This window comes from Taudactylus pleione, unplaced genomic scaffold (genome assembly GCF_031769625.1).
Source record: "Taudactylus pleione unplaced genomic scaffold, aTauple2 ptg000244l, whole genome shotgun sequence".
In the NCBI taxonomy this organism is placed as follows: Eukaryota; Metazoa; Chordata; class Amphibia; order Anura; family Myobatrachidae; genus Taudactylus; species Taudactylus pleione.
Genome location: NW_028284646.1, coordinates 7,194,490 through 7,210,974, shown reverse-complemented (window position 1 = coordinate 7,210,974; position 16,485 = coordinate 7,194,490). Strand labels below are relative to the sequence as shown.

Genomic DNA, 16,485 nt, shown 5'->3' with positions numbered 1-16,485 from the left:
GACCTGCGATCGTTGATCGCGGGTTGTTATAGTCGTTAGTGAATTGGTGAAGTGCTGGATGATAGATATTTATCATACAGCACACTCGGGAGATTGTACAACGATATGTGTATGCACCATAAGAGTAGCAAAGTGAGATTGATGGAAATAAAGTTGAAATACAATCACTAAATATATAAAATAAAATAAATAAACCATACCTTTTGTGATGATGAGTAAAATGTGTTCTAGTAAATAATAAGTAAATCAAGTTAATCCTAACTGCTAAAGTAGCAATAAGTAATAACAGAAGGATAACGGTGGTACATACTGTATAGACACCACCAAATTTTACTGCAGATTAGGGTTACCACTGTTAATAGAAGTGCTATTGCCTCTCTGCTATTAACTGCCTGTGCACTGAGCTGAAAATGCATTCAACATGGCATCAATTTAAGTTGCATTGAACAAAACACATTTTTTTTTCTGTCTCTTTGAGTATATGGACAGCATACATGGCACACTATTGAGATTAATAGATCCTAGTGCTGAGCTATCTCCCAAGAGATTTTCATGATTTGCTGTCTATTTGAAGACAACTAAAGAAAATGCTAATTTTGTTGAGCCCTAGGTGGTTTGAAACAATAGAATTGTTTTCTGGTTACATAAAAAAAGGTATGTGCACATATTCAAAGCTCAGTTCTCTCCAATGTCCTTTATTATTCTTCACCTCACTGTTGCAAGTAAACATGCCTAGTAAACTGCACTGAGAGGGAGTGAACACAAGCTCAATAGCTACGGCCTAAAAAACTCTAATAATGTAGTGAGAATACAGAGTTTTTGCACATATTGGGCCTGAATGAAGTAAAATATAGCAAGTAACTTTGTATCTGAAGCAAACAATGTTGCAATGCAAAGGGTGGAAATATATATATTTTCTTGCATGCAGGGTAAATGCTGGCAGCTTTTGCATGTAGCCCACAAATACTGGGCAGCTTTATTTTTACACTGCAATTAAGATTTGAGTTTCGTCATGCCCCTCCCAAATCTAAATCTCCCAGCACATTTTTAAATCTGCCCCAAATATAGTGTAACATGGTTTCTGTCAAGGTGCAAAGTTACTTGCACTTTTTTTGCTTTACTTTCAACTAAGACCCATTGTCTTGCGACATGTAAAATTATTTAATTTACAATGTAAAACATGCATCACTAAAGGTTGTACAGTATGCTCTTACAAATTAAATATGAAAACCGTTAATTAAATCTAATTGTTAAGGTCAAACATTCAACAAGGGATTGCGCTGTTAAAAAAAGTATTAATTCTCTCCTTTTTTTAAAGCAAGCTTACTTGTGTAGGTAATATTAAAGCCTCTTCCAGTAGTCGAGTGATCTGATTGAAATTCTAAACGAACAACATGACTATTGCTTGCAATCTGAGAGGGCACTTCATTTCCAGAAAATGTACCAAGAGCAGGCAATTCAGCAATGCCCTCATCCTTTACAGCAACATAATCAAACTGTGGTTCCACATCAAAGTCATTGAAGATCAGATGAATCCTGCTTCCTGGCTCAGATATTATTAACCACACACAGTTCATGTTGTTTCCATATTCTTCAGGATAGTTTGGTGAAAGAATGATTCCAGAAGGTGTGGTAAAATTAAAGAAACATGAAACTGGAAAGATAAAGAAATATATAATCCTACAAGCAACTATAAAAATTTATGAGAAAGAAGAGTCCACTTTCTATACATTAACTATATATAAATTTGTTTCAAGATATTTCAAAATAAGTATAAAATACTGTATAATATATATATATATATATATGTTTTAATGATTATTATTATTATTATTATTTTTACATCAAAAAGATGGATATTGAATACCCTGCTAATGTGAAATGGTGTGTGTTACTCTGTATGGTTCCATATAAATAAAAGTTAATAATAATAATATTAATAACAAAAAAATCATAAAATATAGCATCTGCTATTTAAATATTTAATGATTAAACATACCATACAATAAATATTGTTTTCATCAGTAACAGTACATTTTTAAATTAACAATTTAGCACAATTTAAAAACAATAAAACATTTTTTTAAATAAAATAAAAACAAGAAAATCTGAAACACTGCTAAGAAAAAGCTAACTCTTAGAACACATTTCTACACAAACAAAATATTTTTTGCTAGAAAATCCTAGTTAACCTTTCTAATACTAGAGAATCCATTTTTTATTAGAGTAATTCTGTGTTTTTAGACATATTTTTAAATTATTCCTGCATTGAGTCTTATTTTGTTTTGGTTTTGCATATTTTATGCAGTATATGTAGTGTATGCATTTTATAGTTAACTGTGTGAATATTAGTTAGTTTAAAAATAGAATAGAAGTTACTGTTTCAGTTTATAGCTTGGTTCTCAGGTTCAAACATTTAAATTAAATTAGATTTTATGAAGGTTATGCTTTTTCTTGTGAGGATTTTTTATTTCTTAAACAGAAACAAATTAGATTAGGAGTTATTACTTCTAGTATCTTAAAATGAAATAGCAGGGTGGCGCTTTGTTTCAAGTAATGACTTCATACACTCAAAGTACATCTCATAAATGAACCTTATCCCAGGTTTAACATTTACCAAATCAGTTTGTTTTATCTAGGATCAAAACTGTATTGTCACAGAAGACTTAAAATACAAATACAATTTAGTGAAAGTAATGTCCATTTCAGCAAGTAGTTACTGTATATGTGTTTCTATGCATTCACAAGCTATTATCTGTAAGTTCTATAACCCATCTTAATACCAACTAATATACACACCAACCATTTCTTATTTTATCACATGTCCCTGTGGTTTATTTATGTGGACAAAACTGAAAACAATGAACATGGAAGGATGGCCCAACATTGATCCGCTGTCAGGAGCTCTTGCCTCTGGAGAAATCAGACCAAACTGTTGCTGCTCATGTTCCAAAATTCAGACACCAGCTAGCTACCCTCTATCTCATGAGTATCTATCACATTTCTACCAGAGGGGGCACAGATGTCTGGAATATATTTAATGTGAAGCTAAATAAACACACAGGGTATGTTGTTTAAACAACACATGATACCTTTGCTGTTTTTTTGGAAGACACTTGACTATGAAGTGGCATTATCAGTGATTGGCATTCCTTTCAGATTTTTTTTTAATGATCCACAGTATCTAACATTAATACATTAGATTCTAACTGAGATGGCTCCTTCTCTGATTTTGTTTGCACATGGTTTTATTAACATATACTGTACATTGTTACATGAGGGTATAATTGTCATTATGTCTCTAATTCTTTTTGTTTACCTTATATGCTTATGTTTATTTAATTTAGAACTGTTTCTATTAATGATAATTTATATGTTTTATTTATTATATTTCCCTGCTACAGATTGACCAACTGGAATCATTGACTTATTTCATGATATAGCAGGGACATAACTATGGGCTGTGTCTCTGGTGCAGTCCATTGTGCACAGCTGAGGGAACAGCATAGTTAATGCCTTGGTGTCACCTGTTTAGATCCCGGGGTGCTTGGATGACCACCCAGCTGCCTGGAGATGCACCAAGAGTATCCATATAATGTGCCTGATGCCCAGCTTTCTGCTCCCAGTCCCATGGGTCCGCAAGTGGACTGCTACAGCACTAGCTTTATCAACTCTTTATATCAATTTTTGCATTATTAATTCTAAAACTATTTACATACCTTACTTTACAACACAGACAATATTCACATTAACCCTGAATCATGAGCTACAATAATTAAACCAAATAGGGGACAGTTATTCAAAATACTATTTCTGAAAAATGTTGCTATATGACCTCTTGCTGCTTTTTATTGCATACCATATTCCATAAAAGCCTATGACATAGAACAAAAGTAGTTAGCAGCTCCTTTCAGCAATTGCTACTCCATGTAGACTTGCTGGGAATATAGTGCTGGGCTATGTTTTCATAGTCTGGTTCCACACTCCCAAGCAAGTGTCTTTTCACTCTGCCCTTGCTCCACACAAGGTAAAAAGTACTGCAGTGTCTGAGATGTCACTCTCTCGGGTGCCATGGTTCTATAATTAGGAAGGGGTTGGTTCTTCATGTCCTCTTCTATTGACTCTTGTGAGTTTAAATAACTTACTCTCTGTTACCAGTGTTAGTGATAGTTCCTGCGGACCTAGTATGATGAGCCTGTGTTTTACGGAATGTGGTTTTGTTGTCACCTGGATTGACCTTTGAATTTGCCTCTTTCTCCTGCCCTGACATCAGTTTGTTACTGAATTCTGTTTTACTCACTGCCTGCCCTGACCTAGGCTTTTTACTGGATTCTCACTGATCACATTGACCTCAACTTGCTAAAGGATTCTGCATCCCCATACCCCAAAACAGTTTCTGACCTTATCATATCAGCTTCCTGCCCTTGACTGGTTACCAGAACTGTGTTTAATTAAGTCATATTAACACTGAGTTTGTAGATGACACATGTTGACTGTCTTATTCTGATGTGAAGGTCTTACATCATAGGTTCTCCAGTGAGTGACTCTTGATGAAGTGGATAATCAGATAAGCTATTGTTTGTTTTCTTGGTTGTACATGTAAGCTTTTCTGTTGTAAAAAATGTCTGATGTACTATATATATATATATATATATATATATATATGCATTGCACTATGATTCTAAATAAATTTTTAATATTCTGTTTGTGATGACGACGTATCCTTATCAACCTACAGCAGAAGGAGTAACTGTACCTTTTTAAAAACATTTTATGTTGCGAGGCAACACAGATTATACATGAACACTACTGTATATCACATGGATATTCACTCACAGTTATTGAAGTTATTGCACTAGGAGGTGCCTTTTTTGTATTTAGATAGACACACACACATATATGTATATATATATATATATATATATATATTATAACAAACAGCAAACAGTGGCACTTGGAGTCATCCAACGGTTGTAAAAAGGTATTTACTGTGGAAGAATCACATTACCAAGTACCAACGTTTCGGGACAAACAAGCCCCTTTGTCAAGGTGAATCACCTTGACAAAGGGGCTTGTTTGTCCCGAAACATTGGTACTTGGTAATGTGATTCTTTCACAGTAAATACCTTTTTACAACCGTTGGATGACTCCGAGTGCCACTGTTTGCTGTTTGTTGGAATTTGATTACTCCGGAGCAAGTGGGCATTTTTTCACAGAGTGCCAGTCTTTTACCATCATTTATATATAATATATATATATAGACCAACGATAGAACAGGCGGCACTCACAGGACTCCAAAAAGATGTTTAAAGACTGTATTTATTCCAATGTTTCAATCTCCTGTATTGGAGATTGGAGGAAATTCTCCAATACAGGAGATTGAAACGTTGGAATAAATACAGTCTTTAAACGTCTTTTTGGAGTCCTGTGAGTGCCGCCTGTTCTATCGTTGGTCTATACTATCGGGGAGCTGCCAGCACCCGGGGAGGGCTCCAAGGCAAGTACACATTATATGTGTTATACAAGTGAGTGCTGGCCTTTGGAGATGTAATATATATATATATATATATATATATATATATGCACACATACACATATATATATATTTAAATAAATATATATATATATATATATATCTATATATATCTATATCTATATATAAATATATATATTTATATATATACACAGTATATAACATGCAGGTGTCCTTGACAAAGGACCAGGCGGCACTCACACGGGCTTTGTAAAAAAAAATATTTCCAATGTTTCAAGGCCACACAGGTATTTTCGTCAGGATGAAAAGGCCTTCGTGGTCTTGAAACTTTGGAAATAAATGTTATTTGACTTTACAAAGCCCGTGTGAGTGCCACCTGGTCCTTTGTCATGGACACATGCATGTTGTACTTTACTTGAGGAAGGCACCCCGGCATGTACATCATGGATCCAAGAGTGCCCCTCTACATGAATATATATATATATATATATATATATATTCTACAGTATTCATCTATACCTATACACCTATATGTATGTTTTCATTTATACATGTATATATTTCATTTTAAGAGTTTAATTGTAATATTAAACATGATGTTTCTACTATATTTTTCTAACTACTTAAACTACACCTTAAAACACTTACAGACACAGCTTGGTTTATTTCCAGACCACTGGTTATTTTGTTGACATGTGATTGTTTTTTCTCCGACAAGTTCAAATGCAGACTGACATTCAAATGTTAGAATATCTCCATGCAAGAAACTGCTGCCATTCCTTTTCCCATACACTGAAGTTCCTGGGTCTCCACATCCACCTTTCTCAATTTCTAAATAGAAACAAAATTACACATAATTCAAGTAGGCAAACTTCAATAATTATACAATGTGCTTACACAGTTTTAATCTATTAATATGTAAGAATATCAATATTAGCCATGTGTAGTTTATATACAGTATATGTAATTTTAAAAATTATATATATGAAATGCTTCTTGCATTATTCTATTTTTTTTTTTATTTCATGTACTATGTTAGAAAAGCTCAAATAATCTTTACATTTTTTAATCCGCACTTTTTAGGTTTCCTACTGAAAATCTTGGAACACCAACATTATTTTGATGTGGTTTCTCACAACACACTTAAATTTTATAATAGCTATACAATACTTGTAAATTGCAAGACATTGACACCACTCATTCTAATACATATATTTTAGCTTGAAATGTCTGGTTTTTAGAACAATATGAAACTTGACAAACATTTTGAGGAAGATGGTTCAGCAATAACTGGATATCTCTGTTTGAGCATATCACTAGCCTGAAGTTATGTGCGCAGATGTGAAGAAAAATATTTAGTACAATGCTAACAACTCCTCTTGAATGTCATTAATAATAACTGTAAGGTACTTATAGATTGTTGTTGTTAATCTACATAATAAAACCGACTGCTGATAGAAATTATGTCATCATAATGGTATACACACATCAAAGTTGGACATTCAGCATGCACCACCCATACCGTCAGACTTAAAATACAGTAAAAACTTAAAAGTAGTCCAAAGTACTGTGAAGATTACAAACCACTCAAACTCTCGGCCTTCACATCCCATAAAGATGTACACTCCCTACCCCACTCACAGTCATGAAAGACTATGTTGAAAGGAGTGTGCTCATGTGCTGCATCCTATAGGTGGAGCTGAATTGGGTTGTTAGTAGAACCCAGCACAGCTCTATAAAGAGGAGTCTGGCCTGTGACATACACTACTGTAAATGTGTGGCATCTCTGGGTGTCTTTACTCCCCAGTGTCCATGAGGACAGGACAGACTCCAGAGGCCCCCACCATAATACCAGCCAGTACAGCCAGTAACAATAACTGCAAGTTCCCTATACCACAATTGGTACACAGAGGGACTGTGGGGCTCTCTTCTACCTGTGCAGTTGTCCAGCTCACATTGGCACACTACAAGGCCCAGCATTACCCTAAAATCCAAGCTGCTATATTCCATACAGATTGCCTACTGTTGTTACACCTGTGATATCCCTGTGTCTTATGTTACTTGCTCTTCTGCCAGATTACAATAAATCTAAGAAATGGCTAAGCATACCATGTGTGGACTAACCACCACCAGCATCTGCTTTACACAAACTATACTATCAGCATATAGGACAATATAAGTGTACCTGGGTTTAACTCCCATATCTGGAGGACTACTGCACTTAACACAATCCGCTATGCATATTTGTGACAGTCTGCAATTACTATCTGCTGTCAACCTACACTCTGCTAGTAGGTTATGGGCCCAGTAACCATGTGCTAGCAGTTATCATCTATCAGTCAGAACAAGAGAGAGTGTCTCCGCACAGGCTTTAAACAGTCATATTATACACCAAAAATTCCAAAACATGAGGCAAAAGGTCACAAAAATGACATTAGTATATCAATAAAGAATTACATATATGCCAACAGCAAATAAAGTTGGCGGTGCTCCCCTAGAGTTAAATACAAGTACAACACCAGAGAGGAAAAGAAAACTCTTTTTGTTGGGGGCACAAAGTTTTTACATCTGTTAAAAGGTAATATTTTAATGATAAATTTCAATAATACCAGGACAAAAAGGACAAACAAGACACATATAACATAAAACATAAATAGTCTATAATAACAATAATATATCACAACGAGTAATCCTCCAATCCTCACATTATGTGATCATAAGTAAACGACATTACAAGTGATATAAAAAACCTTGAGGATAGATAGGATGTGTGATTCACAGCAAATGTGATAATGGGCGAAAAATATATAGCTGATATATATAAGTAAAGTACATATCATGAGGAAATTGAACAGACCTGAATATTAATGTGGTATGCTTATATAAGAGTAGATCAGAAAGAAGACAAGTGAAGTTTAAAAGAACTGCTCAGTCCGGGGAGTGAGATACTGCTGTTAAGTCATCTGCTGCCACACATCCAATGATCTCAATGAGTGTTCCCCTCCTCAGTAGCAGTTATAATAGTAAGAAAAAGTCTTGACATAAAGAAAAGTAGCAGATATTTTGAAAAGAAGGAATCAGTAATGTCATGCATCTGCTTTCAATTCTCATTACTTCCAAACATCATGCAGATAAGACTTTGATGAGAGTACATAAAAAGACAAATACTCATCCCCTATAAATAGTGCTTCTGCTGTCGATCAAACTGTGCCTGGCTCGTGCAGGCCAGTGCCGATGAGAGAGCGAGGAAAGCCAGTGAATACCACCTAAGGTCTGAGATAGTCCCCACTCATAAATAAATATATCCAATGATCTAAAGTACTAAACTAGCAGCTAATTCATGTAGAACATATCAGGTAGAGCTGATCTAAGAAACTGTAACAAACAGCATCATATATAAACAAATGATGGTGATCAGCTCATAAGTCACAGGAGAATTGTCTTAATATATCATACACTAAACCTACTAATAGGTATGTGGAGATGCTATATTAAGATTCAGTAGTCAGGGTAACACACAATTATATCACAATTACACTACCATGTCACATCCAGTAATGTATCATTATAAGGAAGGGCAACATGTAGCAAAGAGAAACATTTTTAGTGCCCTTTCATTGATATAGTAAATATTTGTAGCTAAATAGTGGCATGTAACTAGCAGTGTTTCACATATGAAAAAACACATGAGTATGCATTGTGAATATTCCAAAATAACATGACATTTCTTGTGGTGAAGACATACTGAAAATCTATGTAAAGACAATGTAGGTAATCATATATAATTTAAATCCTACCAGTGTAGGTGAGAGAAAGACACATTTACCCTCAACAATAACAGCTGAATTGCAGCAGCTAAAAAGAGCTGCACGTGTGGATACACAGCGTTAACCTGGTCTGCCATGAGAGAAATGAGGGAATAAAGGTAACCCTCTGGTCTCACAGCAGGCTCACGGCAGTCAGAAATAGCTGCATGTGTGAAGTGTGTAGGCTTGTACCTTTATGGTCAAAACTATATCAACAGAAGATCGTTTTGGAAAAATTTTACAACTGAAGCATTACATTAATTGTAATACAGTAGGAACCATCTACTGTTTGGAATGCAGGTGTGGGAAACGGTACGTGGGCATGACAACAAGACCTTTGAAAACCCGTATTTTAGAACACATTGGCAACATACGTAATGCGAACAAAGATCTACAGAGATTGATGAAACTAACATCAGTTGCTAGACATTACCACATTACCCAAAAAGGAGAGCATACGGGAATCAAAGCTTTTGGCCTAGAAAGGATCAAACTGGGCATTCGAGGCGTAGACCGCAATAAAGAACTTTTGAGGAAAGATTTTTGAATCTGTACCCACTTTCTATTCAACCATATATAGGAACATATCCCTTCTTGGTTATTTTAAAAAATGTTCTCATCTTGACATTAATTTAGTTACTATTTCCCATCTTACCTTTGTATATCTACATTTGAAATCTCTTTTATAATACCGGATGGTCATATATTTAATAACTTAATGTAGTTTGATACATCAGACCTAGTTGAAGAAATTAATGATATAGCATATTGTATTTTGACCTTTATGGAATATACTTCTTTCCAAACTATGTGAACACACTTCTGGATCATGTGTTATGTCTTATAAATGAGATACCATATTATTTGATACTATTCTATTATACAGAGATTACAACCCTGATATCTCTTATGGCTATCTCTGGATGGGCTCATATTGATGTACATAAATGTAGTTTTGTTTTGCTTGCTAAACACATATCTGTACATGGATAATGATATATAGCAACCAGTCCATAATCTTTAAGTGGAGATATATTGATTATGGCTCCTATATCATATTGAATTATCTGTAACTGTCTTCATGCTTACTCTAGGCGAGCCTGTTATATTATATATGGTCATAACATTTAGGACCTGCTCCCAATTTCCACTTTTATATGATTTTTATTGTTTCTTTGTATTTTTTCTATTTTTTCCTTTTGCTCCCATTGAATTATCATAATCATATGTGGCAAGGAGATCCCTATTATGTAGGGAATTGGTCAGTCTTGTAGACTGTCCTATTGGATATGACATTTCGAGTTTTAACAATATCCCAAACGCACACACGTTTTTTTACTTAATTCTGCTCATTAGTAAACACTGAGCCAATATAGACCCACCTAATTTAGATTGACAGGGCAGGACTCTGTTGGCAGCTGCTGATTGGTCAGTGTTCAGCTTTTAAGGAGGGTCCAATCTCCAGACCCAGCAACAGCCATGAGCAAGCCAGATAGGCGAAACGATATAGTCGGAGACCTTGACAGGGGAAGCTATGTGGTGATTCCCGCTGTGCACACAGCGGGTCCTTTACCTACCAGGATACTTTCATTCCCTCTATTCTTCATGGCAGATCAGGTAACGCTACGCACTTCACACGAGCAGCTATTTCTGACTGCCGCGAGCCTGCTGTGAGACCAGAGGGTTACCTTTATTCCCTCATTTCTCTCATGGCAGACCAGGTTAACGCTGTGTATCCACACATGCAGCTCTTTTTAGCTGCTGCAATTCTGCTGTTATTGTAGAGGGTAAATGTGTCTTTCTCTCACCTACACTGGGAGGATTTAAATTATATAGGATTACCTTCATTGTCTTTACATAGATTTTCAGTATGTCTTCAGCCGAAGAAATGTCATGTTATTTTGGAATATTCACAATGCATACTCATGTGTTTTTTCATCTGTGAAACACTGTTAGTTACATGCCACTATTTAGCTACAAATATTTACTATATCAATGAAAGAGCACTAAAAATGTTTCTCTTTGCTACATGTTGCCCTTCCTTATAATGATACATTACTGGATGTGACATGGTAGTGCAATTGTGATGTAAGTGTGTGTTACCCTGACAACTGAATCTTATTATAGTATCTCCACATACCTATTAGTAGGTTTATTGTATGATATATTAAGACAATTCTCCTGTGACTTATGAGCTGATCACCATCATTTGTTTATATATGATGCTGTTGGTTACAGTTTTTTAGATCAGCTCTACCTGGTATGTTCTACATGAATTAGCTGCTAGTTTAGTACTTTAGATCATTTGATTTATATGAATATATTAATTTATGAGTGGGGACTATCTCAGACCTTAGGTGGTATTCATTGACTCTCTTCGCTCTCTCATCGGCACTGGCCTGCAGGAGCCAGGCACAGTTTGATTGACAGCAGAAACACTATTTATAGGGGATCAGTATGTGTCTTTTTATGTACTCTCATCAAAGTCTCCTCTGCAAGATGTTTGGAAGTAATGAGAATTGAAAGCAGATGCGTGACATTACTGATTCCTTCTTTTCAAAATATCTGCTACTTTTCTTTATGTCAAGCCTTTTTCTTACTATTATAACTGCTACTGAGGAGGGGAACACTCATTGAGATCATTGGATACGTGGCAGCAGATGACTTAAGAGCAGTATCTCACTCCCCGGACTTAGCAGTTCTTTTAAACTTCACTTGTCTTCTTTCTGATCTACTTTTATGTAAGCATACCACCTTAAGATTCAGGTCTGTTCAATTTCCTCATGATATGTACTTTACTTATATATTTCAGCTATATATTTTTCGCCCATTATCAGATTTGCTGTGAATCACACATCCTATCTATCCTCAAGGTTTTTTATATCACTTGTAATGTCGTTTACTTATGATCATATAATGTGAGGATTGGAGGATTACTCGTTGTGATATATTATTGTTATTATAGACTATTTATGTTTTATGTTAGATGTGTCTTGTTTGCCTTTTTGTTCTGGTGTTATTGAAATTTATCATTAAAATATTATCTTTTAACAGATGCAAAAAGTTTGTGCCCCCAACAAAAAGAGTTTTCTATCTCTCTCTGGAGTTATCATCTATCCTCAGATTAAATATCCCTCTAACTACCACATTAAATCAACTGGGATCTATTCCAAGTCTGTCACCATGCAAGTATCAGGCTGCTGAAAGTCCAGATACCCTTTGTGGGGTGTTTGCTGAATCCAAGATCAGCATTGTCACAGACAACATAAAATAAGGGGATGTGAGTGAGTACATGATAGAGCCTTATTAAATCTGTATGATAGAAATGTACAGTGAACAGAGCAGTTTGTCTTTTGAAAAGCTGACAGGTTCTGAGAATTACACTACATGGAAGTTTGCCATGTGGATGCATTTGAAGTGGGAGAAGTTGTGGAAGTTCACTAGCAGGACCGTACCTCGGGGTTCAGTTGCCCTTGGCAAAGTGAAGGACTTGACATTGCCATCACCCATATAATAATTATTGCATATAAATTGGCCATCTGAGCTATATAGAGTATATAAAAACTTAAAATGTAGAAGAAGGGGAAATATGCTATGGGGAGGTGGGACAATAAACTTAAGGTGCCTACACACTTGGCGATGAGTGCACAATCCAACATTGTGTCCGATTTCCCCTTGAACTCTCTCCAGCAGCTCCCCAGCAGTCGTGGGCATGATTTGATGTTAAAAACTGTCCAATGTGACAAACGATCTATCATGCCTCCTAACTATTCCAGTGCATCGTGACTGATATTGTCAAATATGCCCTACAGCATGGCAGATCTGAAGATGCGATGTACAACATGCAGGTACGTGCATCAGCATCGTGATTGTGACTGGACATTCACAATTTGGGCATATTTTACATGATTTGTCATCACGATGCATCGGAATCAAGCAAATTGTGTAAAATATTGCTAAGTGTGTAGGCACCTTAACAGTAGTGGTTCATTAAGGAACATAAGACTGTGCAATAACAGTGGTAGGAGGGTAAGGGAGTTTGACAGGAAGGTTGGGAAAGGTGGACAGAAGAGGTGTAGTAGGGTATGGGGGAGGACTGAGGGGCAAGATGTGATGCCTTGTAGGATATATGCAAATATTGGGCAAAATCAAGAAAATGGGCAAGACCTGAGTAGTAGAGAGAGGGACATGGTCTAATGCAGAATCAATAAAGAGAGAGTATTACCTTGTGGAATCCATCAACTCCAAGCAACATGAAGGCATGTGTTATGCACAGTACTGCTTTGGAGGGAGATGGATTCTTCTAAAGCACTAGTTGCATCCCTCCATGACCTGGTCATTTCCCCTCCACCTAAGAAGACAGATGATAGTATGCCATTGTATACTCCCCATCAAGGATGTTCTGCAGGGTATAGTCAGAACAATATTGGCTTCCTCTATACTAATAATACCCGTGAAAAAAGGTCTGTAAGGATGTTTACCCACACTGTGGTTATGGGGCATAACTCTTGGTGTCCACTGTTCAGATCTAGTGGTGTCAAGTTCCCAGATAGCAAGCTGTGAGCTCCTCACTACTAAAACTTTAGTGCCAATGTCTCTTCCATCATCATTGACAGAGAATGACTTCCATGTGCTGTGCTGTCTGAATTCTGAAATTGGAACTGCCCACTAAGATATAGAAGCTGCAGCCCGGAATTATTATTATTTATTTATTAACAGTTTCTGATGTAGCGCAGCATATTCCATTGCACTTTACAATTGTCAACATTGATAGAAGAAAACTGGGTAATAACAGACAGATATATAGGTAGAAAGGCCCTGCTATTTTGCATGGTAAGGCATTCCATAGAGTGCGTGCAGCCCTAAGAAAGTCCTGTAACCATGAGTGGGAGCAAGTAATGCATGGGGATGAGACATGGGATGCTTTGTTCCCTCTGTTGTCAATAATCTGGACGCCACTGAATAGAGCAAATGAAGCTCAATGTAATGAATAATAAAGGTTTAAAATGTGTAATCTGGGTAGCAGACTGGTGCCATAGGGGTTGGCAGGCCGTGCCAGGTGGTGCACCCCATCAACCAGCACCCCGGGGAGTGACATCCTGGCCAAATGCTAGTTGTGGCCATAGTCACTAGTACCCCCATTGATATTTAAAATCCTGAAGATGTAGACAGAGATACAGTATGTAGACAACTGTCTTGCGGTGGAGTCATTATTTAATAATCCATGGGAAAGTTACAGCTAATACATGGATAGCACTGCAGATGGCTTATGAAGTTAAAGGCTTAATCAGGAGAATTTACCTGAGGTGCACATTGTATGCAATAAACTTTTGTGTATGTAAAAACATGAATGAGTACAGAGATAGAATGTTATCCATCTCTCCACAGTTAATTTCAGTTGGTATTAATATTGATGATGAAGAGGTAGCAATGGTGATACTGCAAAATTTTAAGCAGGAGTGCAACTTTTTGGCAGTTGCATTACAAAGCTAACCACAGATATAGTACATGCAAAATTGTTGCAGTTGCAGGAGAGCATACCAACTGAAAATTTTGAGAATTATGTTCTTTTGTTTAAGACTTCAAAGTACTGTACAAAAGTTCAAGATCAATTGTTTCAAATGTTACAAGTTGAGACACAAAGCCTCAGATTGCAGACTGAATGTATCAAGTTGCACCTTTTCCAAGTTTGCATCCAGAGCACAATGCCTTTGGAATTAGTACATACTGATGTGTGTGGGCCAAAGGAGGTTGAATCCATGTGGCAGGTGTTACTTCATGACACTCATTGATGTCTTTATATATATATATATATATATATATATTACCCCAATTGGGCAGCACTCAGTAGACTTCCACAGGTTAAGTTGTCAAAACATTTATTCCAAATTCGACATTTCGGGGTTACCCCCTTTGTCAAGAACAGCAGACGTACAATGTACATAAAACTTAACAAACATGCATATATACACACATAAAAGATTGCAACTCACCTCACCTGGAGAATGCTGGCCCGCCAACCGTCGGAGCCATGCACCACTTCCACTGTGCACAGCTCACAATAAGCCGCGTCTCCAAGTGAGAATGTATCCGCTGCTAGGCAACAAACCCTGCAGCTCGTCATAGTATACAATGTCTCTAAGTTAAGTCGTTTGCTGAAATTTGTCTCAGATACATGACTAACCAACTCCTGTCATTGACAGGGTGTTTATACCACTAGCCATCACTAAAGACCGATTGTGCACAGAACATTTGACTATGCAATATGAAATATAAATTAGAAAAATATGTATCAAGACATAACATAATAATAGAATCATTTGTTTAACATATATGACAAATACCACGTGGAACTACCACATATTCTCTGCTTATCCATAAACTGACAAGTAAATACATAATCCCCATGAAAATTATAAAAACAATCAATGCAATCCTGTATCAAGTTATTATTACCACAAACATGATGCTCTAAATATCCAGATGTTAATGCACAATATAAAATGATATAAACAATTATGTGTCTAATAATGGTCTAAAGAAAACATTGGAGCCCCAAAGTTTCATTTAATCCCCATGGTGCAATGGTATTCAGATCATGTATCCACTTACTCTCTTTCTGCAACAGAATCTTATTTCTGTTGCCACCCCTGATAAGGGGGGTACATGATCTATAAGGATAACTCTTAAAGTCGCCACCCCATGTTGCTTTTGTGCCCAATGATGGGCCACAGGTTGTTCACTGGTGCCACTCGCTATGGCCTGTCTTATGGCACTGCGATGTAACGCCATGCGTTCCTTAAATTGTCGTTGGGTTTTACCCACATACGACAGGCAACAGGGACAAGTAATCATGTAAATCACATATGTACTGGAACATGTTAAGGCTGGTACTTGGCAACTAAATAAAACAGACCAAGCTACTTGTCCATTGCAAGACCCCACCACTAATGAGAGGTCACTCTTCATAATGCTAATTCGGCAGTCAGTGGAAACTCCCAGAATACCTACATGTAAATAAGAGCACCTTTCCTATTGGAATAAGTGTGCAATAAATGGTGATGTCTTTATTTAATTTATTCTGTTTATTTTCATATTTTTTTACAGCTAGACAACCAAGTGCCAGTGGGTCTTTGATGTCTGGGAATGCTGGCACAATTATTGTCAAATATTGGTATTGCAACA

General features: G+C 36.4%; 1 protein-coding gene across 1 annotated transcript in view; it reads right to left on the bottom strand.

Moving 5' to 3' along the window:
- CSMD1 (CUB and Sushi multiple domains 1) overlaps positions 1–16,485 on the bottom strand; it is a 1,974,400-nt gene that overhangs the window by 512,814 nt on the left and 1,445,101 nt on the right. Inside the window, exons 13-14 of the mRNA XM_088479751.1 lie at positions 6,143–6,325; positions 1,328–1,654 (exon numbers count right to left, since the gene is read on the bottom strand). Of these exons, the coding sequence (XP_088335877.1) occupies positions 1,328–1,654; positions 6,143–6,325 (510 nt within the window). The remainder of the gene's footprint in view (positions 1–1,327; positions 1,655–6,142; positions 6,326–16,485) is intronic.